The 27238-nt window shown below is 39.3% G+C and overlaps 1 protein-coding gene across 1 annotated transcript in view; it reads left to right on the plus strand.

The window, feature by feature from the left end:
• Positions 1–27238, plus strand: part of TTC27 (tetratricopeptide repeat domain 27) — a 172432-nt gene that overhangs the window by 102003 nt on the left and 43191 nt on the right. The window contains exons 12-13 of the mRNA XM_038561237.1: positions 2050–2172; positions 20591–20818. Coding sequence (XP_038417165.1) covers positions 2050–2172; positions 20591–20818 — 351 coding nt within the window. The remainder of the gene's footprint in view (positions 1–2049; positions 2173–20590; positions 20819–27238) is intronic.

A 27238-nucleotide genomic window follows, 5' to 3' on the forward strand; every position in this document is an offset into this window, starting at 1 on the left:
CACGTGCTGTTTAGAATGAGCCAGGCAGACAGTCTGAGCCTCACTTTTAAAACCTTCCTAGTGTATTTTCCATTCCTAAAGAATAGACCATTTATAGACCATAATATATTTATTTTTTAAATATGTTTAACCTTCATGGACCTACGGACCTTACCACAATTTGCCTCCTTTTTTATCTGCGAAGGCTGGGAAATAAGTAAAGGTTTTTAGAATGTGGTTAAAATAAAGCTAAATAAACTTGAGTGAGAAAGACCCAGAGATACTTTCATGAATAAAGTATACCAGTACTAATGCATAGATTTATGCCATTTATGTTGACACCTTAGAGTTTTTATATGTTTACTTTAGTTGAATTTAATTTTTTTTCCAGTTTGAGATATAACTGACATATACCATTGTGTTAGTTTTAGGTGTACAACATAATGATTTGATACATCTGTATATTATGAAATGGCCACCACAGTGAGTTTAGTTAATATCCATTTCCTCATATAGTTACATTTTTTTTCTTATGATAAGAACTTTTAGGATCTCTTTTCTTAGCATCTTTCAAATATACAATACAGTATTATTAACTATAGTCAGCATGCTGGACGTTATATCCTTAGAACTTACACATAACTGAAGGTTTGTATTTTTTGACCACCTTCACCCATTTTCCTCACTACCTCTGATCTCTGGCAGCTACCAGTCTGTTCTGTTTCTATGAATTTGATTTCTTGAGATTCCTCATATGAGACATACTGTATTTGTTTTTCTCTCTCTGATGTATTTCACTTAGCATAATGCCCACCAGGTCCATCTATGTTGTCACAGATGGCAAGATTTCATTCTTTTTTTATGGCCTAGTACTATTCCATTCTGTGTGTGTATGTGCACATGTGTTTGTATATATGACTACACACATTACAATTCCTTTATCCATTCATCCCCTGGTGAACACTTGGGCTACTTCCATGTCTCAGTTATTGTAAATAATGCTATAATGAACATGGGGGTGGAGATATTTTTTCAATTAAAATTTTTATTTTTAGTTTTTAGTAAATTCCCAGAAGTGGAACTGCTGGATCATACAGTAGTTCTGTTTTTAATTTTCTGAGGAACCTACATACTATACTGTTTTCCATGGTCACTGCACCAATTTACATTCCCATCAGCAGTGCATGTGAATTCCCTTTTTTCCACATCGCCGCCAACACTTATCTTTTTAAAAAAAATTTTTTTTTTAAAGATTTTATTTATTTATTCATGCTCTCATGAATAGAGAGAGAGAGAGGTAGAGGCACAGGCAGAGGGAGAGACAGGCTCCGTGCAGGGAGCCCAACGTGGGACTTGGGTTTCCAGGATCACACCCTGGGCTGAAGGCAGCACTAAACTGCTGAGCCACCGGGGCTGCCCAACGCCTGTCTTTTTAATACCAGGCATTCTAACTAGAGTTTTTGTTTTTTTTTTTTTTTTTTCCTAACTAGAGTTTTTGAAGTTGATTTATTGGATCCCAGCTTTAGAAATCAGAGATTGTCATGAAATCTCTAATACTGATTTTGCCTTTTAAGTTCTTCTGAGTTCTTAGGGAAAAGTTGGTAAATTGAGTGTTTTGAAAAGTTTGTCTTTTTTAAAAAAAATTAAAAAAAAAATAAAAAAGTTTGTCTTTTTTTTTTAAAGATTTTATTTATTCATAGAGAAAGAGAGAGAGAGAGAGAGGCAGAGACACAGGCAGAGGGAGAAGCAGGCATCATACAGAGAGCCTGACGTGGGACTCGATCCAGGGTCTCCAGGATCACGCCCTGGGCTGCAGGCGGTGCTAAACCGCTGCACCACCTGGGCTGCCCTTGTCTTGTTTTTTTAATTCCTTACCCCACCATAAAGAAACTTGCTAAAATAAAGGTAAAAATCGCATCATTGCAAATTTCTAATTGAGGTCAAGCTGTAGAAATGATGTATTTATTACAGTAGGCAGACCTTTATAATGACAGGTTAGATGCATCCACAAGTGAAATAGGAATCTCTTTATATAAAGAAATGTTCAATATTTTAACTTGATTCTTCTAGCGCCAACTTGCAAGTTTTCTCTTTGAGCTGGGATGTACGAGTTCAGCCCTTCAAATATTTGAGAAGCTAGAAATGTGGGAAGATGTTGTCATTTGTTATGAGAGAGCTGGGCAGCATGGGAAGGTACGTAATACGAAGATGCTGTGTACTGATGAGAGCCTTTTGTTTTGGGGCATCTTTCTTACTTGCTTTGTTTTTTCTGAACCTGTCTTTGCTAGTAGTTCACTTAAATTCTCTTTTTCGCTTTTTCCCCCAGAAATCTTTTTGATGTTTTCTCTGATTTTTGTTGGGGCAAATAATATTATGTGTATACATGTATATGTATGTATAAAAGAGAAAATTAATAATGTGTTAAAGACTCTGTTTGTTGATCTCTTTCCTTCGCTAACTCTCCTCCTGAGGACAGCTTCAAAATGAAATATTAGGAATTTTAAGCATCACTGGGTTGCCTGATGATCAGAGTTTGTGGGGCTGAGGAGAGGTTCCCTAGGAGTGAGAAGAGCAGCTGGCTGGGCCTGTAGATGGAAATCCAAAGGGTGTGGCACCCCCACCCTCCTTTAGGGCAGAAGAGTTGTCAAGTGTGTAATGCACATTTAATTCCACCCTTAAATTGGCTCAAGAGGGAAAATGTTGCAATATTTATGTCTGTTATTAATTTATTGTTTTTTGCCCTCATAAATGAACAGAATTTTTAAAGAATAAGGAGTTCTGCATTGTGAATATCTGTTGAAACTGACACATTGAAGTCATATGTTAATTTTGGATTAAATTTGTAAAAGACTATTTCTTTCATAAGCATAGTATACAAGCAGAGTAAAACCCACATTTGGCTCTTGTATTTCTATAACCAACCTTTTGCTATCACCCTAAAAAAAAGAAATAGCAGTACAAGTACATGTGTGTCTGTTTCTTAAATACCTTCCTTTTTTTTTTTTTGTCTTAAATACCTTCCTAAGTGTGTCTTATTTTAGATCAATAATAAAAGTCACATTCCTTTCACTAATCACTAATGGCAGTGAAGGTTTGAATTGTATTAGTGTAAGGAGAAACCAGCATGAGAATAAAATTTTACTGTAGAAGATTATAGAATTGTAATATTTTCATCCCAGGAAAGAACTCCATAATCATCTGTTCCAATTCCCTCCTTTTCAAAATAAGGAAAGGAGTCTCTAGTGATTTGCCTCAGGTCACAAAGCTGCTTATTGATTATTAGCTTGAGAGACCACATGGCCATTGGTCAAAGCAGAGCCTCTAGGCCTGGGCCATGGATTCATATGCTAGCCTTGCCACGTGCTAGCTTTGTGGTATTGGGCAAGTTACCCACGCTCCCCCCTACCCCACCGTGATTCAGTTTCCTCATCTAAAGACACTTAATCTACCTACTGTACAGATTTTCATGATGTAATGTATGCCAAGTAGATAGAATGGTCCTTTCCTCAAGTGTTCTGTGAGTGTTGGCTGCTATCACAACTGTGACTCTAAGACACTTTTTTTTCACTTTGAATTTGGGAGGTGTCTGACACTTGATGGCATCTTCCAATTGCTGGCTGTCAGGTGGCCATCTAGAGATAGGTTGTCACTGCCTGTGCTTTTCCAAACTTAGTTATATCTAGTGTCATTATTTCAATAGAATTATGTACCTGGTATCATTGCTACATGTGTTAGATTTAATTACCATTTAGAATATCTTCAGAAAAGATTTTATTATGATTTGGCATTGAAACAAAAAAGTAATTGAACACACAGAAACGGACAGAAACAAAGTAGAGAGATGTAAATTTGGTATTTGTGAAGTCAACATTTGCCTTTAGGGAAATCATCACAACTTCATTTACTTTTCTTTAAAAATACAGGGCAGCCCGGGTGGTTCAGTGGTTTGGTGCCGCCTTCGATCCAGGGCGTGATCCTGGAGACCCCGGATCGAGTCCCACGTCGGGCTCCCTGCATGGAGCCTGCTTCTCCCTCTGCCTGTGTCTCTGCCTCTCTCTCTCTCTCTCTCTCTCTTTCTGTTTCTCATGAATAAATGAATAAAATCTTTAAACAAAACAAAAAACAACTAAGTGCTTTATGGGAGCCAAGAAAGGAGGACACTCCTAAGTAGATGAAGCTATATTTTGTATAGAAATATATATTTTAAAAAAAGGTTGCCATTTAAAATATCAAGCAGTTTATTGAAGACAGGAAACATTGCCAGATTTTTCTGAATAGATTTTAAAAATATCAAAGCAACAAGAGGCTGATGATTCATTCAAGGCATTATGTCATCATTTAATTGAAAGCATTTTTTCTTTATTAGTTAAGAGTTAGTCTTATGATTGATGGTGTCCCAAATTTGATGAAATATAGTACTATGTTTCTTTGAGGACTTAAATGCTTTTTTTTAGTATCTGTTGGCCTGGCATTATAGCAGGACTCAGCTGTTTAACAAAGAAATAAATGAGTGAATGAATATCTTGATTCAGTCTGATGCCTTCCTTTCCCATTGTGGCATTCTTCACAATGCTAGTCCTATACATTGGTCACTAAATAAATGAACTGTATATAAAATTACAGTAGTTTTGGAAATAGTGATTATTGAAATAATCAAGATGTTGGATCACAAGCTCCCAAGCATGTTTTAAAATACTAAGTTTATGTAATTATTTTTAGAAAGTGTGGAAAGCAGAGACTTTCTCTGATTGCAGAAGAAAAAGATAAGAAATCTATACCTTTCAGAGAACAAATTTGACTCTGTCCTCCAAAGTAGTTGTAGTATTGTTTTTATAATTGGTACATGACCTTGTAAACGTTGTTTTATGGTAGTGATAAATTCCTGCATTCCTAATTATTCTAGAAAATGTTCGTATCTTAATTTTTAGAAATGTATGGTCATTTACCTTGTCTTAAAGTCTTTTGTGAGTTTCAGCCAAACATCCCCCCAATTTTTTATGTTAAAGGTTGATTTAACATTTCCTTTGTCACATAAAAGACTTCTTTTACCTGCTGTTCTTAGGCTGTATTTGCAGATCAGTTTAACCATAGACCCTAAAAAGTTTTGCTTTGAGCTGGAAGCAAATGTTTTATTTCTAAAACAGCTGAGATTCTTTTACTATTTGGTCATATGCCAGTAGTTGTCACCACATTCGATTTAACTAGAAGTTTGTGAAATTTTAATCTGTGCGTTTAGTGCTTAATGGCATAATTTATTTTTAAAAGGCAAATTCGAGTAAGTATCTAATTCTAATTATTGTGTGCTGGTGCTTGCACCCTATTATTGTAGGGTCTCAGACTTTCTAATTTAGACACTACTTAAAGAAATTCTCATTATTTAATGACCATTGGCAAAATAGCTTAATTTTTCTTGACCTTGGGATCAGAACTGGTTCTCATCTGTTAGCATTTAGTTTTTAAAAGTTATCTGGCACACTTGTAACAGTTTCCCCCAAGCCTATAGACAAATTCTTATTTTGGTGCACAAATTTGGTCCCTTAATGAAAAGTAAAGATTGAGCTGGTACAAACTGCCTGCAGAAGGTAGGCGTAAAGGAGTAGAATGGTAAGGGTTAGAACCTCTCTTTTTTTTTCTCTCATTCCTAGCAGACAAGATTTACCTGAGATTACACAGCCTCATCTTTTATTTTGCTGTATTTGCAGATCATTATAGCCATAGGCTCTTAAAAAGTTTTCCTTTAATTTACAAGTAAATGTTTTATTTCTAAAACAGCTGAGATTCTTCTAGCAGTTGGTTTGGGTTTTTTAGGGGGTGAGGTGAAGGTTTCTTTTCTTTTTTTAAAAAAGATTGTTTATTTCAGACAGAAAGCGGGTGCAAGTTGGGGGGAGGGGCGGAGGGAGAGGTGGGGAGAGAGAATCCTCAAACTGACTTTCTGATGAGCTTGAAGCCCTCCTCAGAGCTCAATCCCAGGAACCCTAGATCACGACCTGAGTCAGACATTCCACCAGTTGAGCCACCTAGGGTCCCCAAGAAAGATTTCTTCTAAAATAGTTTCTTTATATGATGTAAAAGATTTCTCAAACTCTTTTCCCACATTGCAAACAGAGTGCATCTTCCTGAAAAGAAATCTGATCAGATCATTCCCACTCTTCAATAACTTCCCCTTTGTCTCCAGGATTAAGTAGGAGCTCTTCGGGATCCCTGGGTGGCGCAGCGGTTTGGCGCCTGCCTTTGGCCCAGGGCGCGATCCTGGAGACCCGGGATCAAATCCCACGTCGGGCTCCCGGTGCATGGAGCCTGCTTCTCTCTCTGCCTGTGTCTCTGCCTCTCTCTCTTTCTCTCTCTCTCTCTCTCTGTGACTATCATAAATAAATAAAAATTAAAAAAAAAAACTAAAATCTTTAAAAAAAAAAGTAGGAGCTCTTCAGCATATATGGTTTACAGACTACTTCATATTACTCCTGCTGACTTGCTAACCGCATTCTCCCCCTTCCTCTTTTATCTCTGCTCCATCCCCCTTTGTACTTGCTCATAGAGGTTGTGCTCAAAGTTCCACCAGGATGAAACTACTTTGTAATTTCTAGACTTTGCAACATTGTTTCACCTCAGGACCTTTGTATGTGCTATTGTCTTTTTAATTTTTTTTTTAAATTTATTTATGATAGTCACAGAGAGAGAGAGAGAGAGAGAGGCAGAGACATAGGCAGAGGGAGAAGCAGGCTCCACGCACGGGAGCCCGATGTGGGATTTGATCCCGGGTCTCCAGGGATGTGGGATTTGATCCCGGGTCTCCAGGATCGCGCCCTGGGCCAAAGGCAGGCACCAAACCGCTCTGCCACCCAGGGATCCCCCTGCTATTGTCTTTTTATAACTTGTCCTCCTGCAGCTCACTCCTATTTTTTCTTCAGCTTTCTCCTTGGCAATTACTTTCCACAGTGACCCTTCTCTGCTACTTCCTTCCCAGATTTGGGGTGTTTCCTGTACTCCTGTGGCCTCTAACATTACTCTCATATCCCATTTGCTGGTTTACTTCACTTGCGAAACTGTAAGCTATTTAGAACCAGACTTATGTTTATAGTATTCATAGAGGCCTCCCCAATATACCTATCATAGGCCTGGCACATGGTAAGACTTCAAAATATTTGATAAATGAATGACTTGTAGCCTTTTGTTATAAATAGTTATTACATTGAAGCAGATCTCCAAGTCAATACTCCCTTTGGACTTTATATGTGGAGAAAGAAACTTCTCCAACTCCTGTCATATATTCTCTCTCTAAAAACAGATTATGAGATCTCTCCCCTCCCATTTTAATCTAACAATCTCTTTAACAATGTACAAAGTATGAAGTGTTTTTTGATTAGCCTTAGTAAGTGACATATTTTGAAATCTGTACTTAGACTTTACTTTTCTCTTAAACCCATACTCCTTTCTCCATACCTGCCTCTCAGTGGGGTTACTGTTAATCCCATGGAAATTAGATGTTTGAGGCTTGCCTAGGTGGCACAGTCATTAGAGCTGTGGACTCTGGGTTTCAGCTCAGGTTGTGATCTCATGGCTGTTATTTTTTTTTTTTTAAGATTTTTATATATTTATTCATAGAGACAGAGACAGAGAGAGGCAGAGACACAGGCAGAGGGAGAAGCAGGCTCCATGCAGGGAGCCCGACACGGGACTCGATCCTGGGCCTCCAGGATCACACCCCAGGTTGCAGGCGGTGCTAAACCCCTGCGCCACAGGGGCAGCCCTCTCATGACTGTTAGATCAAGCCCAGCATTAGGCTCCGTGCTCAGTATAGAGTCTCCTCCCCCTCCCTCTGCCTCTCCCACTTGTGCTCTCTCTCTCTCTCTAAAATAAGTAAATAAATTTTTTTTTAAAAGAAAGAAATTAGATGTTTAATTTATAAGCCAAAACTTGTTGCTGTGCCCACATGAATGAGAAAATTAGGCAAAATAACTGAATATACTATGTAACTTGGTAATGCAAATAGGAGATGAGCAGCTAATTGGATAACTAGGCCTGTTTTTAATTATTCTGTTTCATCTTGGACCTGGAGTATTTATGCTGGCAAGTTCCCTTTGGAAAATCAGGCCAAAGCATGGTGTTGCCACACACATAAATGTAAAAAGCAATTAGTGAGCGCTTGGCTCAGTGAGTGTGACTAGGACTAGGTACCACCACACCAGAAGAAGTCTCACTGGGGATGACCCACTGGGTTAGAATGAAGTGTCCTGCACTTTTCACTTCTCTGGCACTGTTCATAGGACAAGAATTTAGACCAGGAGCAAACTGCCTTTCTGCTGGGAGACGGGAGAGAGAATCTTAAGCAGGATCCACACCCAGTGTGGGGCCGGATCTCAGGCCCTTAGCTGAAATCAAGAGTCAGATGCTTAACCCACTGAGCCATCCAGGCATCCCTCTTTTCCCCGTCTTTGAGAGCCAGCCCTCTATCATAGTGAACATCAGAATCCCTTTTCACTCTGCTCCTGGGGAGAAGATTGGGATAAACTATGCCCAAAGTTGTTTGAGTTGGGTGCATACACTCACACTTAAAATATATTACTGTGACCTTAAAATATTAGCTTGCCTATTTTCCATCCCCTTGGGACAATCCTCTAGCTGTTAAGCCCAACGCTGTCGTTTCTGTAGTCCTCAAAGACACTCTTTATAGTTAGTACCATATCTGAGTCTAGAGCTCATTTCCCCTCTTCATTCTTTGCCAGGACAGTTGCTGCTCTGCTAATTCACAGTCCCTCTGTACTGACCAGATGTCATGTCAAATGAGGGCCAGGGCACCCTTGTCACCCATTCTGATTATTAATGCCTTTTGCTGATTCACAAAATCAAGGCAGAAATCACAGCCAACAAGGAATTTTGATAATTCCTCTGACTGGAAGATGGTTTTCCTGAACTGTTTTATCTCCCTTTTCACCAGAGATTGAACTTCGCTTTTACCCATATCCTTCATCAGATATGAGAAGCTCCAATGGGGCCATCGGTTTCATTTCTCAGTGTTTTAGTCTCAGCAAGCATCGTTTCCTAGGTGTGACTACTTGGGTGATAAGGGCTATGAAATTCAGCTTCTGTTGTATGACCTCTCTGCTCACTAGAACTAACTTGTTGTTAGATATGTCCTAATTTAGTCATTCTCAGTATTGACGTCAGCTGGATCATGTTCCCTGAAGGAGTTCTCCCTGTGTTCCCACTGGGAAGAATCTTTTATGTCTTCATTTAGAATCTGAAGACCCTTAGAAAAACATTAGTAGCCTTTTGTGACTTTAGTGTGAGTTTCAGTTGAATTTTTCCAACATCTATAGAATACCTGTTGGGTGCTGGTATACCAAAGAGGAGTGAGAGACAGAACTTACTTCCAAGGAGCTTATAGTCTGATAGTACAGATGCACACGAGTAGAATATTTTCGCATAATAGAGCAGGTGCTAAGGTGGAGTTATATACAGATTCCAGGGCAGCCCTGGTGGCGCAGCGGTTTAGCGCTGCCTGCAGCCTGGGGTGTGATCCTGGAGACCTGGGATCAAGTCCCATATCGGGCTCCCTGCACGGAGCCTGCTTCTCCCTCTGCCTGTGTTTCTGCCTCTCTGCCTGCCTCTCTCTCTCTCTGCCTCTGAATAAATAAAAAATAATAATAATAAATAAAATAAAAAAATAAAGAAATATACAGATTCCAAATTCTCCTTAGCCATCATATTGAGAGCTAAATATTTCTCCCTCTGCTTTCTCTAAAGCAGTAATCTACTTAGTTTGTATCTTGTACAGACTTCTCTGAGATCTCTAGGATCTCCTCCTATGATTTTACACACTTTCATAAGAAAAAAGAAAAAAACCCAACAACTGATGTTTGGTTGAAATTAGCCAATGTGGAAAAACTTAACTATAACTTTGTAATAATCAGGTATTTTCCCCTTTGATCTCACTCTCTCCTGTCCTCCTGGCTGAGTTACATAATCACTTACTCAGCTGTTGACAACACCAGTTCTTCTGTTGGAAAAACTGTACACAGTTGACCAACGTGATTTTTAACGTTCCTAGAAGCTGTTTCTGTTCACTTCCTTCTTGCTAGTAGTGATACCTCAACCATCTCACTTTCTAATCTGGTTTCCCAAAAGAGGGAGTTGAGAAAGAACAGAAGCATTAGTTTAGGGCTTACAAAAAGCAAGGTACATTTCACATCTAGTTCTTATGGATGAGGTACAAAAGAAAGATAAGTGTTTGAACTGCCTTTCTGACTAAAGGCACCTGAGATCTTGCAGGGATGCTGGGCAAGAAAAAACGCAGTTGATGTCCACTGTAGGGTGGAGGTGTGTTTTTGTTTGTTTGTTTGTTTGTTTGTTTTTTAAGGTTTATTGATTTATTCATGGGAGACACAGAAAGAGAGAGGAAGAGACACACGTAGAGAGAGAAGCAGGCTCCTCACAGGGAGCCTGATATGGGACTCGATCCTGGATCCTGGGATCACGCCCTGAGCCAAAGGCAGACGCTCAATCGCTGAGCCACCCAGATGTCCCAGGGTGGAAGCTCAATAGTCTAAATTTGACATTACAAGAAGTATTTTGTTTGGCTTCTCTTAAAGAATCAAACAGTGTGGACACACTAGGCCAGACTCCCGCATTATTGCACTGACTGGCTGGAATTCAGCAGTGGCTCCTTTTATGGGCTCCCTCCTCAACCTGCTTCATTCATTCTCAATACTTGGCCAGAATCTCTGGGCATTTGAGTGTGAGACCCTTGCTCTAAGCAGTGCAGGTTACTAGTGCCAGGATCAGGATGTGGAGCATTAGTTCTGCCATAACTGTAGGTTCTTCTTAAACCTCAGCTGATGTCATTTTTTATACTGAGATTCACCGTTTGTCATTATTGCCACAAAATTGTATTAAGAATAATAATTAGTTGTTTGCAGTTACAGAATAAAACAGATTGTTGTAACAACCTAGATATATGTATGTATATTTGGGTAGAGGAATAGTCTTTGGGGTTTGCAGCTGACAGGATTCTTGCAAGCAGCCCAGTTTAATTGTAGCCAGTTGCCCATTTAAGTATGTCTTTTTGTGTTTGGGAATGTAGTTTTATTCTTTTCCATTTTTTTCAAGTAGGCCCAGCATGGAGTCCAGCATGGGGCCCAAACTCACTACCGTGAGATGAAGACCTGAGCAGAAATCAAGAGTCAGACACTTAACTGACTGAGCCATTCAGGCACCCTATTTTATCCTTTATAATAGATTTTAGGATGACAAATTTCTTGTATTCTATAAAAATGTGCATCTGTATTTTCCCATAGGGAAGTAGCAGCCGAGAGCCAGAAATACCAAAGCTTTTGCATTCTGTGATTTCTGGCCACCCACATTTTGATAGTGCAAAAGGGATTTTATAAGCCCTTGTACTTTATTTTTGTTCACCGGGCATATCTTTTATAGTTCTTTGATTGATAATAAATTATGTAAATTGAGTGGCTAAGTGGAGGGAGGAGGAGCAAATAGAGCATTTTGGAGAGAGTGAGGATGAAGAGTGAGGAATGCAGGGTGACTAATTGAAGAAAGAAAATATATTGCCTACAAGCTTTGCCCTTGGGAAAGATAATTCTGTTGGCAGGATGAAGAGGTATAAGATGTCAAGGAGAAAGAACTCACGTATCTAACAGAAAAATGTGGGATAGGAATTTAAGAAAAGAAGAGGCCGGTTCAGACAAAGCAAAATCACTGCCCTTGTGTTTCTTAGCTTCTTCAGGAAGCTGCCCATTCTGGCTCTGCAGACCTGTGTTCCAGTTCATCAAGTACCCAGAATTGATGTTGTTTGGTAACAAGAAGTTGCATACCACCCACTCCCTATGTTTCTCATTCTTGTAAGAGTCTAGATAGATATGAATTGGTCAAAGAAGTATTTGAAATCCTCATTACCTTAGCATTTCCAAATGTGAAGGTTTTCCTGATTATTATTTAATCATTCGTTTGTATATTTGTCTTCTTTGAAAGGTTGCCAGCACTGTGTGTTATATGTCTTTGAACTCTGATGATCTTCACTGCCTATATACCACAGTGCAGTAGAATAAATTTTTGTAGAATGGTAGTTTTAGGTCATGCAAGTGTTTAAAAGGTATGGCTTGATGTTCTGAATCTTGGATCCTATTTTTTGTATAGGATACCTATGGAGTATGGTACTCCCTTATATTCCTTTTTATTTCTGTAAGATTGGTAATAACTTCTCATCTTTCATTTATGATTTTAGTAATTTGAATCTAAAGAACCAACTTTTGGGGTTCGTTTCTCTATTTCATTTATTTACACCAATCTTTATTATTTCCTTCCTTCTGCTTTTTTGGGTTTTTACCCCCCCCCCCCCATTTCTTATGGTGAGAGATAAGGTGATTGCTTTGAGATCTTTTCTGCATTTACAGCTATAATTTTTACTGTATCCTGTAGGTTTTGGCATATTATATTGTTTTCATTTATCTCAAAGTGTTTTTAATTTTCCAGTGGTTTCTTTTTTGACCAATTGGTTATTTAAGACTGTGTTATTTAATTTCCATGAATTTGTAAATATCCTAAATTTCGTTTTTTGTTATTGATTTCTAATTTCATCCCATTGTAGTTGGGAGAAAATTACTTTGTATGACTTCAGTCCTTTCAAATGTATTGAGACTTGTTTTACAGCCTACCATGTAGTGTATACTGGAGAATGTTCTGTGTGTGTATTCTGCTGCTGTTGGGTAAAATGTTCTTTAGATGTCTTTTAGGCATAGTTGGTTTGTAACATTGTTTAAGCCTTCTATTTCTTTCTTCTGTATAGTTGTTCTATCCGTTATCAAAAGTTGGAAAGTGAAGTCTTCAAATGTTATTGATGAATTGTATATTCTCTCTTTAGATCTGTCAGTTTTTGCTTCATGTAATTTGGGGCTTCGTTGTTAGGTGAAGATACAATTATGTCTTCTTGATGGATTGAATGTTTATCATTAAAATATCCTTTCTTTGTCCTATTAACAATTTTTAAGGTGAATTTTGTCTGATATTAACTTAGCCACTCCAGCTCTTTTTTGGTCACTGTGTACATGATGTATCTTTCTTTTTCTTTTATTTTTTATTTTCAGTGTTTTTGTGTGTCTGAATCTAAAGTGTGTCTCTTGTGGATAGCATTTAGTTGGATCATTTTTTAATCCTTTCTACCAATCCCTGCCTTTGATTGCAGTGTTTAATCCTTTTACATTTAATTTAATTACTGATAATGTAGGATGCATATTAGTCATTTTGTTATTTTCTATATGTCTTATATCTTTTCTCTTTCTCTATTACTGTCTTTTTTGTGGCTAAATGGATATTTTCTAGTGTGCCACTTTAATTCCCTTGTCATATTTACTTTTTTTTTTTTTTTTTTTTAGATTTTATTTTTAAGCAATCTCTACATCACATATGGGGCTTGAACTCACAACCCCAAAGTCAAGAGTTGCATGCTCTACTGAGCCAGCCAGTGTCCACTACTTTTGTGTGTGTGTGTGTGTGTGTGTTATTTTCTTAGTCTTTATAATAGGGATCATCTAAAATCGCATGTTTTAAGTGTCTATGAAGTCCCATCATTTGGGCATCCTCAGTGACAGTTCCTATTGATTGCTTTTTTTCTTATGTAATGGCCATACTTCCTTGTTTCTTTGCATATTTTTGTCATTTGTTGTTGAGATTGGACATTTTTTTTTTTTTTAAATTTTATTTATTTATGATAGGCACACAGTGAGAGAGAGAGGCAGAGACATAGGCAGAGGGAGAAGCAGGCTCCATGCACTGGGAGCCCGATGTGGGATTCGATCCCGGGTCTCCAGGATCACGCCCTGGGCCAAAGGCAGGCGCTAAACCGCTGCGCCACCCAGGGATCCCGAGATTGGACATTTTAAATAATGTGGCAACTCTGGAAATCAAGTTATTGGTGTTTGTGATCTTTTTTTGTTTAATGACATTTCTTGACTAATTCTGTAAAATGTGTATTCTTTGTCGTGAGCAGCCACTGGTTAGATTGGTTAGCTTAATGGTCAGCTAATGATTGGACAGGAAATTTCTTGAATGCCTGAATCAACAAGTCTCCTAGTCTGCTGATGGGCTGTGTGTGTGTGTGTGTGTGTGTATGTATGTATGTCTATGTTGGAGTATCTGCTGCTGGTGGTGTGTGTGTGTGTGTGTTTGTGTGTGTATTTGTGTTGGACCATGCTTCCAACTCCAAGGCAGGCAGTTAATCACCTTGCCTTAGCTTTCACTGACTGCTTTTGCAAAGCCTCGAGGTCAACGTGAGGTGAGAGCATAGGGCCTCCTCGGGTGTCTTTCCTGAGCAAGTGCAGCGCCCCACACATGCATGGCCTTCTGGATTCCTACGAATATGTTGGAGTCTTTCAAAGCCCTTTTGTGTATCTCATTTACTTTTTTCACTTTTAGGTTTTTGGTTAGCATATTGTTTGCCCCACATATTATTTACCACTTCAGACAGCTACGAAATTAACCAGTTGTAATTGTTTTTGACAAAGGCTTTTCACAGGGCAAACTCAGAGTAAGTTCAATACAGACAGCCTTTGCAAGTGGACCCTTCCAGGGAACCACCAGCCTGCTCAGGTAATGACAGTTTTTGGGGAATGAGCCTTCAGAGGAGCTTTAAGCCCACTCTGTGCCCCCTGATGGCTAGTAGGCCTCTAATCATCACGATTGCCTGCTGTTGGTTTCCAAGGCTACTGCAGAGTTGGAGAAGATGGAATAGGAATGGTGCAAGTTAAAATTACACAAAGCTTATTGTTCTTACCAAGATATCAATTTCTCTGGATTATTTCAAGTTTTTGGTTAATTTCCAGAATTGTGAAAAAGTTGATTCTAATACTTTTTTCCAGTTTTCTCATTGCTTTTAGGGAGTAGGGAATTTTCTTTTTTTTTTTTTTTTTTTTTTTTGGGGAGTAGGGAATTTTCAGAGGTTCTTTAGACCACCAGTTTTGCTGATGCCCACCTGTGGAATATAGGAAAAGGTGGGAACCTGAAATTAAGGTCCCATTTTTCAACTTACTATTTCTTTGTTTGAGGATGACCAGTTGACCAAGGAATCCAAACTTTTATTTCTTTGTATTAAAAATAGACATAGTAATACCTACCTCTCAGATTTACTATATATATTAAGTAAGAGAATGCATTTAATGCACATTGGATAAAGACTAATCTGTAAATCACTATCAAGTAGGAGGACACATAAGGCGTTTAAAAGGCAAACAATGAAAAAAAATTTTATCATTCAGGGTTGGTTTATGGAGGCAGAATTGCTTTGAGTAGTTTTGGGATGTCATAAAGAAGCTTACTAATAAGAAATTAGATCTTACATAAATGTGGGAAATGCTGGAGAGATGAAGATATGGAAGAGGAAATAGAAGGATCAGAGAGAAACTCATTTACCAGTCCACTTGAAGCTTTGGCACAAGGGGTAAGTCAGAACTTACCAAGGGATCTGAGAGACCAAGTACTTACAGCCATTGAAATGGGAGCGTGAAGGAGGGAACTCATGGAGAGATCTGTGGAAAGCTGTTGTCTGGATGTAGCTGCCAGCCCTGTGGGTTCCCAGTGAAATGTCTGATGGTGGTCCTGGGGCTGCTGTTGGTTGGCAGGGTCCACAGTCAGAAGTACAAGCTGGGATCTGCAGGACATCTCTGTATGACACCGTATTGTGTGACACCGTATTTAATCATGACTACCTCCCAAAAAGAGTAAAGGTTGGTGCTTTACTTTCTGCCTTTCAGATCCTAAACAAATTCCCCTCTGATCAACTCTAATGCAAAATCCAAAGGGAAAAGGATTTTGGGAAACACGGTTTCCCTGCTGAAGCAAGTTGATATAGTGGTACATATGACTAGGCAGTGGTTTAGCTCTTTAGCTTGGGAGCTTACTTATTTGGAAAGGACCAAACTGCTAACAGGTACAAAGTATTTTATATATTATGTTACATAGTTTCTGATTTGGGGAAATTTACAATTTCTTCAAAAGAGGCTGAGATAGTGAACCATTCTTAGAACATTGAGGAAAAAAATAAATACATAAATATTTATTTTACATAAATATTTATTTTACATATCTTGCAATATTTAATAGATGAGTTCCTTAGAGGTAATATATCAAATGAATTTTTGTAAATTGAACATTTTCCTTATAACAAGTTGCACTGTCAGAAATACAATCATTTCTGATTGGTTTTTGGTTGACATCGGCACAGTTATCTTGTCTTAGCTTCTTGAATATTATTAGCATGATGTCATCAAGGTCATAGATTGGTGAGGTCAATTGGGATGGTGAGACAATCAATGTCCCTGCAGACTAAATTATACTAGAAAATCCATGTAATTCTGAGGCACGATTGGAAAGTATCCTGTCTGTGCTAGTGACAGCCCACTATATCTGATATTGTCTGGTTATTGGATAGAGAAAAAGGTATTTACTGTATCAATACCTGCTTACCATACATCAGGGGCTGTGATGATTTGCTCCAAAAAAGAGATCATGTCTGGAACAGTAGATATTGTTAGAGCCACTATTATATTCAGTTTATCATAATCTGTGAAATATTCCAGGACCCATCTATATTCCACTCTGTTTAAATGGGTAGGTTAAACTGTGTACACACACACACACACACACACACACACACACACTTTGCAGTATCTTTCAATATTTTGATAGTGGCATGTGTTTTTGTAGTTTACATAGATATATGGTAATGCTTTGGGTTTTCTCTTTTAATGGGGAGATGGTTTCAGGGGCTTTCACTCGGCTTTTTATTCTGCGGTAGTACTCACTGAAGGCTCTGCTAATTGTTGGCTATATCTAATTCTCTGCATATAGGAACTAGGGAGGTGACCATTGGGCGGCACCAAGACTTACCAGGCCTCCATGGGGTAGACTGACTTCCATACACCCACTGACTCGTCATAGTGATGTTCTGGGTCCCAGAGGGTTAGCATTAACTAAGAACTCATCAACACTGAGAAGACAGCTGTTTCTTTTCCCCCAGGATAGAATTAGCAATCTATGTTAATGGCAAATGTTAAAGTTATGTCTTTGGGGAGGACAAGGGAAGAATTATGGTAAATGCTAGTTATGTTATAGTGCAGTCCTTCCTCACCAGTATTGGCTCACCTCTCGCTCCCTCCTTCCCTCCCTTTCTCCTCCCCTCCTCTTCCTTCCTCCCTCCCAGTTTTTAAGAGACTCTGACTCTGAAATGACTCAGGGATAGGAATTGGGTGAGAAACAGTGTTTTAGAATGGTATATCAGGTTAAACATCTGTTCTCCAAACCTAGATTTTTTTTATGTTATATAGGATCAAATTTGGACTTAGTTGGCTGTATATATAATTTGGTCCTAAAGCTTCCTGGTCAGTCAACCACTACCTAAGATCCATTCTCATTGCACTATTTTAATTATTAGTCTGGTTGCGACTATTGCAAATATTAGCTAGTCTCTATTATTTTGAATTCTAATCCCCACTGAAATCAGGAAGCTCATTTCAATGGAAGGACCTCCAAGTTTTTCCCCCAGCTTACACAGGACATCTACTATATAATAGCACTTTTCAGAAATGCTAATACTCCCATATAAAATGTATTCCTCAAAGCCAAGATGAAAGGAATATCCCCTGGGTCCTCTCGGAGGTCACTGGGATGGATGAACAGGTTGTAAATAATAAATTCACAACAGCCTTTTCTTCCTAAGTTGTTGGAGTCTTTCCTCCACATCACACCAAGGAATTTCTGGCATCTCCAATTAGTTTTGGCCACATTTGAGTCCAGGTGTTAGTCAGGTAATTGAGCAAATAATTTAGAACCATCCTCAGCTGCTTGAGTTAGCCCTGTGAATAAAAAAATTTTTGATGAGTACCTAAATTGATTAAAATTGTGATCCACAGTTTGTAGTCCTTCACCCTTAGAGTCTTTTTCCACAAGGTCCAAGATTTTCGCTTTAGAAAGTAATGAAGTCTTGCAGTTCTCATTGTGTCTACCTACATGTGTGGAGGCAATAAGGGATGGAAAGGGCCCACGTCTGAGGAGAATTGGCATTCTCTCGCAGGGTACCTTCCTGAGGTGCAGTCATTCTACTGGCTTTCAGCAAAGTAGCATGAGTCTTCACAGGGGAGGATTGCCTTGCTGGCGTGGGAGACTGGGTAAGCTTTGAAGACTTCCCTTATCTGACTCACCCCAAATGTCCTTATTTAGAGTCTTGAGTCTTTCTCTTCCATGCTCAGTGCCCTCTTTTCCTGACCACTATAAGGTAAGTGGCACTAGAGTAACCCTCATGTTCTAAACAACCACTGCGGTCACTATTGCTGTGAATCAAACCACATCAAAACATAGTGGCTGAAAACAACAGCAATCATTTGTTTCTCTTTCATTGTTTCTGTGGAACAGAAATTTAGGGAGGGATTGACTGAGCCGCCTGTGATGGGAGAAAGGTGACATGATGCAATATTAACTCTAAATGAACTTTCACACGTTGAAGATGTGCATGATTAGCGCCAGAGCAGTCACTCAAAAATAATAAAGTGATATATAGCTAAAAGGCAATAGAGGAAGAAAAATGAATGACTAAAACATTTGATTCACCCAGTCAAACGCCTTCACTTGCATATGGGCCTCATGAAAATGAGTTTGTCCTATGTTGTCATTCAGCAATCATCTACATCTGAGTTTGGGCTATACTAGCTTGCCAGCTACAAGGGAAGAGAAATTCCTTTTAGGCAATCATAGAAATTCCTTGGTTCTCTGACCTTGAAGATTTAAAATAATGTCGTTTTCTTTCTTTGAGCTGTTCAGTGAACTTAGAAGCAGCCAACTTACCTCCCAGTCTGATATCCTCAGTGTTCTATCATTTAATTACAGAAGCCTTACATTAGGTAGGTGCTTTTTTTTTTATTTTATTTTTTTTAGGTAGGTGCTTTATTCTAAGTTCCCACTTGTGATAATTTAAGAAATTCTTTAATCACCGAATATCATGGAGTACCAGTGTTATACCCTCTCATGATCACTGGCTCCTCATGTTTTCAGATCCAGTTAGATCACAAAACTAATCACAAATTTTTATTTTCTGCAGGGGTAGCCTTCAGAATTTCTGGGAGGGCGTGGGTAATCAAGTTTCAATGCCATATTGCCAGGAGAAATACCTTCTTCAGCTACACTGTAAGATCATTTCAGCAAAAAATTCTGCTGTGGCTATGGTGTGTTACATATAATTTGGTTGGATTCTATAGGCATATGTGTAAATATACATGTGTAGATGTAAATATACATGTGTAGATGACTTTACATATATAGATGACTTTGCAGAGTTATGGTTAGATACAGTAACAACTTGTATCATCTGTTATAGAGGATTATATTTTAAAATTTCATGTTTATTTTGGATATTTGGGGTTTAGAACTCTTATCCTTTAGAAACTTTTATAAATTTTGGTTTCATTTTCAGACTAGGCCTAAAAATCCTGCACAATCCATAACCTCTGTAGAAATGCAGAGGAACAAGCATCCAAAGACACTTTTAGAAGCACAACCGGCTTTTTTTTTTTTAATTTAAATTAGGTAACATACAGTACAATATACAATTGTCTTTTAAAAGATTTCACAAAAATTGAACTGCTTAAGAATTCTAGCTTTGTACAACTAGAGCAAATCAACTAAGCAAATCAGCTCTATAAATTAAGGAGTCTAAGGTATCATTTTAGCTACTATAGGATGGCTTCCTGGCCATCTACATCCATTATGGCTGTGGCTGTCTTGGCATCTTCGGTGACTCCAATGCTGTTTATAAGAAGGTGTTTGTATGTGAGGATGGAAAGTAGAGCTGCTAGCATGCTGTTGAAACTGAACAGAAATAAGGGGTAAGGGGACATTGTTGGGGGGCAGCAGAGTAGTAATGGTAAGAAGTATAGAATTAGCTTAGCTAATGAGGTGAGTCAGAATTGTAGATGTTTGAGAATAGTACCCAAGCTTGTGCAGTGTACTGAGGATGGTCTTTAATTTCTAAAGGGAATGGATTGTCTGGAAACAGGCCTCATGTTGGCAAGTTTTATCTATGAGAAGAAGCAATGACTATTAAATTGTACTCCTCTCCTTCTTTGATAAATGTTTCAGCAAACCCAGGCTCCCTGAACATGCCATTTTAAAAAAGGAGAAACCAAACAAACACTAAGTAAATAAATAAAATAAAAAAGGAAAAACCTATGTTTCACTGCCGTTGGGTAAAAGTGAACTAAAGACACTGCTCTGTCACAGTGCTGACAACTAGAGTGGGAGCAAATGGGAGCTCAGTATCATGGAGTAAGCTTCTCTTGGTGCCTTTCTTTCCTAGATCCTCCTGACATCTAGGATTCCAGATGTCAGTAAAGCAGTTCTTACTTCTTGTTCTTCTCTTTTACCTGTACCATATTTGTTTTCTCTTATTCAGCTTGTGGTCCCAGATGGCATAAAATAAGCAGATCATCTCAAACTTTGAAAAGAAAAAGAAAAACTTTTATCCTGTGGGATAAAAGATGTATATGTGCTAAAACAAACAAACAAACAAAAAGCTATTTGTCATTATAAGCAATTCATTTGTTTCTGTTATTTCTAGGCAGAAGAAATCCTTAGGCAAGAGCTGGAGAAAAAAGAGACGCCAAGTTTATACTGCTTACTTGGAGATGTCCTTCGAGACCACTCTTGCTATGACCAGGCGTGGGAGCTATCTCGCCACCGTAGCGCTCGAGCCCAACGCTCCAAAGGCCTTCTCCATCTGCGGAACAAGGAGTTCAGAGAATGCGTGGAGTGCTTTGAGTGCTCTGTGAAGATCAATCCCATGCAGGTGAGACAATTCAGAAAGCCCCAACTGCTCTGGCACTCATGTTTTTCTTTGCTTTGGTTCCTTACTGAATGAGTACCCGTTTCCTGTCCTCCTGCCTGGTGAGCTTGTCTCCATAAGCTGATAATGGAGTCTCCAGTGCTTTGTGTATGTTGTCAAACATGTTGGTTTTCTCTTGTGCACTTTCTGTTGCATTTCTGTTATTTACTTTTCTGTTTTATTTTGTTATTTCTTTCTTTTAACTGTCCTTAACACAAAATTAGGAAATGAATGGGACTCCAAATTATAGACCCTGTAGGACTGGGCAGGGGATTGTTGAAATCAATAATGAAAGCAAAGCTCATATAAACAGGGTAACCTCTAGAATGGATTATTGATCATTTAAGAAAAAGTTTAAAAATACTTATTTTTAAATGTTTAAAAACAATTTTAAGGTTTGAAAAAATAATACAAGAAGAGTCTGGATCTTTAAAATAAATGACAAGATAAAGCCACAGGAGAGGACCTAATTTTGAGGGGGATGAAATTGACCTTACTTTGTACTTAATGATATGCAGTTGGTAAAATGATTTTAATTCTGAGAAACAGTGATGGCTTTTTTAAACCATACTTTCCTTATGACTGCTTCCCTGTTTCACCAATCAAATGCACACATCATTGTCAGCCATGGGTCCTGACAAACATGCATACTGACTTGGGAGAATTCTGGTTAAAATACTAATTTGTAATCAGTTACTAATATTGACTGAGCACTTACTATGAGCCAGATACCTTGTTGGGCTTTTTGCTGGTTTTTGAACTCAAGGCAGCCTGACCCCAAAGCTTGTATGATTTTTTAAAAATTGTGGTAAAAAGCACATAAAATTTACCATCTTAACCATCTCTAAGTGTACAGTTCTGTAGTGTTGAGTGACTTCTCATTTGCAACCATCACTGCCATCCATCTTTGCGACTTATTTTATTCTGCAAAACTAAAGTTTTAGTTTTAGTTTTGTTCACATTGAACAGTAGCTCTCTCCTCTCCCCTTTCTTTGGTCTCTGGCAACTGTTCTACGTTGTGTCTCCATGAATTTTTGATAATGTAAGTACCTCATATGAGCAGAGTCATACCAGCATTTGTCCCTTTGTGACTGGCATATTCCACTGAGCATAATATCCATGGTGTAGCATGTATCAGAATGTCCTTTTTGAAGGCTGAGTAATATTCCATTGTATGGATATGCCACTTTTTGTTTGTCTGTAGTTGAACACTGGGTTGCTTCTACCTCTTGGATGTTATGAATAGTGCTGCTATGAACAAGTGTGGGCAGAGATGATCATTTTTGGGTAGGTTTGGGGCATATTGAAAAAGAAGTACATTTTTTAGCTAATTGCTTGCTTTCATCATTCTGGGCAATGAATATAATAAGAACCTTCCAAATCAGCTGGCTTGTAAGAAATCTGGGGAAGAGTTTATCAGCAGAAATTAGATCATCAGCAGAAATTAACAGGTGCACTTGGCAACAAGGATGTTTAAAGTGTACTTAGAGTTGGTTTTTATTTTTTTTATTTTTTTATTTTTTTAATTTTTATTTATTTATGATAGTCACACACACCGAGAGAGAGAGAGGCAGAGACATAGGCAGAGGGAGAAGCAGGCTCCAGGCACCGGGAGCCCGATGTGGGATTTGATCCCGGGTCTCCAGGATCGCGCCCTGGGCCAAAGGCAGGCGCCAAACTGCTGCACCACCCAGGGATCCCAGAGTTGGTTTTTATTGACAGCTTTCTCTAACAGTGGTTCTTAGCTGGGGAGGATTTTGCCCTGCAAGGGGCATTTGGCACTTTGGGGAAAGTGACGGGGTGGGGGGGGGGGGGGGGGGGGGGGGGGGGCGGGGCAGGTGTCTGCTACTGCCACCTAGTGGGTAGATTCCAGGGCTGCTGCTACGCATCCCGGAATGCACAAGATAGCCCCCTAAAGTAAAGAATTATCCCTCTGAAAATGTCAGTTGTGCCAAGATTTACAAACCCTGCACTAACTTGATTATTACTAGGCTTTTTTTTTTTTTTGGTAGGAAATAGAACTCAATATTGTGTTCTCAAAATGTTACTTTTAATATGGGAAATTGTATGCTATGCTTATTTATCTTAGTACCTCTGCCTAAAATTTGCCTAACCACAGCTGCCATAATGAGTAAGAAAATAAGCTCCCTCCCTTAGTCTCTGTAGTCTAAGTTAAATCAGCGCCACATACCTCACAAACCTGGTTACTCTCTCAAGCACACAGTCTCTTTCCAATACACTGACATTCGTGTTTTCCTTGTTTTGCTCCTGCCTCACTGGCTCCTCCTTCTCAGTCTTGGCAGGTTCCTAGGCTTAGCCTTTGGGCCTTATCTTAGTCTACACTGGCCCCCTAGATTTCATCTGCTCCCACAGGTTTGATGCCATCTGTACACTGACAACTCCACAAAGTGGGTTTCAGCCCCATTTTCTCCCCTGAACTCGAGACCCCTGTGTCTAACTGCTACCCCCCCACCCCTCCATGCGTTACTCTGACTTAACATCTCCTGTGTCTAAGATACCATTCTCCCCCTCCTAAAGGCTTTTGTCCCATCCTAAATTACCCTTACTGGTCTTTCCTGCCTCTGCCTGTGTTCCCATCTGCCTATTCTCAGTGACCATCCAAGTCCTTTCAGATGTGAATCACATGTGTCATTCATCTACTCCATTCCCTAGTGATAACAGCCCAAATCCCTGAAAGGCTGGCAGGGCTTCTCCCAGCCTAGCTCCTCCCATTCCCCCCACCTACCCACTCAGCTCACATTAGCCTCTTTGTGCTTCCCTGAATATTCCAGACACATTCGTCCTCAAGGTTTTAGCACTTGCTTTCCCTCTGCCCAGAATGTTCTTCCAGATATCTGTGTACCTCACTCCATGATCTCATTCAAGTTGTTGCTCAAATATCACTTGTTCAGAGAGACTGTCCATGATCATTCTATGTAAAATCACAGCCCACTTTCCATCTCTGCCTTTCTTTCACTGCTTTTTCTTCAGAGCGCTTAGCATCTTCTAATATTTTTACAGCTTATTTTGAAAAAAAAAAAATTCTATTTCTCCTTCCCTAGAGTGTAAGTCCTATGAGGGCAGAAGTTTTTAATCTATATGGTTCATTTATATTTTCCTGGTGCCTATACCAGAGCCTAGCACATACTGGGATTCAATAAATAAATATTTGTTGAGTGAGCAAATAAGTAATATCTTTAGCCAGTTAGTCAATCAAATATATATACTAATCATCTGCTGTGCATATAACATTGAATCAGAGGACAAAACAGTAGCAGCAGATCACCAAGGAGGCTGGTGTGTATCCTCTGTTACAATCTAGTGAAGTGAACATAAGCAAAACTAGCCAATAGTATCAGGCATCAAAGAAATACCAAGTGAGTTATTTGTAAAGCACCAGTCATAGAGAGGTCAAAGAAGTGGTATAGATAGGATGGTAGATAGTGGAGATAGGATGTTGCATTTGGCTTTGAAGGACATTACTTGAATAGGCCAAGAGGAGGGCAGTAGTGATGGCATTCCAGGCAGGTGGACAGTATGAACAAAGCCCTGAAAACAGAAAGGAAGGGGAGAGAGAGAGAGAGAGAGAGAGTGAGTTGGGGGAACAGAGGAGTTAGTGAAGTTAGAAGTTTTGGAGAGTACGAGGGAATAGGGCAGTTCCAGTGGAAAATCTGGACTGGAGCCAGATTATAAAAGGTCTTAAATGTGAGGCTAAGCTCTTTGGCTTTTTACTTGGCAGATAGGGAGCCATTGGAGGGCTGATTTGTGTTTGGCTTTCTTTTGAATGAAGGAATGTGGTTTGTGTGGAGGTAATTTAGGCTTATTGTTTTGGCAACATTGTGGCCATGTGAGATACTAGATGTAGACAGGTTTGGGAGGCAAGCACTAGTTTAGCGTGACAGTTATCAGTATGGCAAGGGCAATAGAAAAATGGGATGGGTATGAGGGAATTTGCAAGGGAGGACTTGACAGGACTTGGTAGTCTCATTATATAATTTTGAATTAATTACTTAGCAAGACAAAGAAATGACAGTTGCTCAAAGCAGCATCACAATACAAACAGATGTTATGTGAGGATATTTTGTAGTTTGTCATATGGATCCAATTCAGACAGACTGTGAGCCATGCCAAAATATGCAGGCATTTGATGCTACAGTTGTACAGAACTACTACAAGATGCAAACTTGGACTCCGTAGACATCAGAACTTAGGATCCAAGTTTAAACTCTCTCTGAACAACGAGAGCTCCTGCATGCTATTGTCTCCTCTGAGTCCCGAAATAGAAGGAAAATATAAGAACAGAATTTAATAGGAAAAGGAATTTAAAGAAATGTATTCTCTACTTTCAGACATTTCCAAACAGTTATTTTTAATAACAAAATTTGGGCAAAATGAGAGTGATATTTGAATGGCTTTTATGCAATGCAATGACTTTCTGAAACCGAATTGGTATAAAAATAGGAATGTTTGGTTTTATATCAGGGAGAGTCTGCAAACCCAAGTGCAAAATCTGCAGTACATTTGTTAGAGGACCAGAAGATGTGTGTACCATTTACATTTGTGCCTTTGAGATTGTCAGCTGTTGTTCACTCATACCTACCTGTTTCATTTTCCCAAGCAACTTCTGAAACTACTAAAATTCAACCTTAGACTAGAGCTTATGGGCTGTTGGAAGCTGAAGAAAGTGAGAGGCGGTGGTAGCCAAACCTCCAAGCAGGATCTTACAGTCTCAGGACCAGAATTAAAACAGATATCCTATGTCTACTTATTATTCCCATTGTCTCCTACTCTTATGTAAAAAGTAAAAGCAAGGAAATTGCTCAGATATCAAACCAGTATGTGTAGCTCTGAAAAAGGAAAATATCACTTCCTATTATTTTTTTTACCTTCTGTCAGTACACACACTATATTCCTTTTCATTTGTCAGTCCTTCTCCAGTGTGCACCCCCCATCCCCGTTTATTTTCCTGAACTCTCCTCATTGAACTGGTCACCTACCTTTGTAAGGTTATGTGATATTACTCCAGAGACATGCATAGGCAGAAAGGCTGTAGTTGAGAAGAGGTGGGCAGTTGCCGTGGATTTGACAGGGTCAGGGAAGGTGGTGCTGGAGATGGGGCAGGAGTTAGCACCTGTGCCCTGGATGGTGCAAGGTGAGTAGATGTTCAGAAGGGGAACTGACTGCCCAGGGAGAAGAGCATGAAGAAAGCCATGGACTTGAGAGTTCATTAAACATAAATGGCCAGTTTATGCTTGTTATCCTCGTAACCCAGTGTTTGTTGCAAGATTTTTCTTTTCTTTTCTTTTTTTTTTAATTTTTAAAATTTATTTATCAGAGACACAGAGACAGAGAGAGAGAGGCAGAGACACAGGCAGAGGGTGAAGCAGTCTCCATGGAGAGAGCCTGATGTGGGACTCGATCCTAGGTCTCCAGGATCACGCCCCGGGCTGAAGGCAGGCGCTAAACCGCTGAGCTGCCCGGGTTGCCCAGATTTTTCTTTTTTAAATGAAGTATTATTGTTGCATAAAGAGCAGTTGGAGTGGGTTTTCACAGACATTCCACTTTGTACCTTCTGCCATAGTCTCATCTAGTATTATATTTAATGCATTTGCGATGGACAGAGCACCCACTTTACAATGACCAGTAACAGCTTGTCTCTTTTCCAACCCATTCTGGACACAACTTGCTAACATTACCCATTCAAGGACAGCATGCAGGATGCTTGCTGATACAACCTACTGTGCTTGTTCAGAGGTGCTGAGAACAAGCCATCTCTTTCAGGCCTGGGGTGGTGGTAGGAGAAATACTGGAGCCAATGTCTTTATAAGCCCCCTGGTATATATCAGACATTTGTGCCAAACTGCGGCCCGTGCGAGGCATGATGTTGCCTGGCTACCAGTTGGCAGGATTAGTGGGAAATGTGGAGAATCGTAGGCCAGACGTATGGGGAGCAGAGCAGAGCAGGCCTGCCATAAATAAAGCACATGGGGACTAGTCTGAATTCTCTTGCTATGGTGGGTTGGTCACTTATTGTATGGCCTAAATGTACCACTATTTTTATTCTTTTGCTTGATAACTTTTTTAAAAAAATTTTGTTTATTCATGAGAGACACAGAGAGAGAGAGAGGCAGAGACATAGGCAGAGGGAGAAGCAGGTTCCCGGTGGGGAGCCTGATGTGGGGCTCAATCCCAGGACCCCGGGATCATGACCTGAGCCAAAGGTAGACGCTTAACCACTGAGCCACCTAGGTGCCCCATTTGATAACTTTTTATATAGTTTATAATGAACCCTTTGGCAGCATTTATTTCCAAAAAGCAAATAAACCAAAAACGTATGTTTTTAGTGGACAATAAGGAGCTCAATTCTCATTTATCAAGAGAGCT

The sequence above is a fragment of the Canis lupus genome, chromosome 17 (genome assembly GCF_011100685.1).
Source record: "Canis lupus familiaris isolate Mischka breed German Shepherd chromosome 17, alternate assembly UU_Cfam_GSD_1.0, whole genome shotgun sequence".
In the NCBI taxonomy this organism is placed as follows: Eukaryota; Metazoa; Chordata; class Mammalia; order Carnivora; family Canidae; genus Canis; species Canis lupus.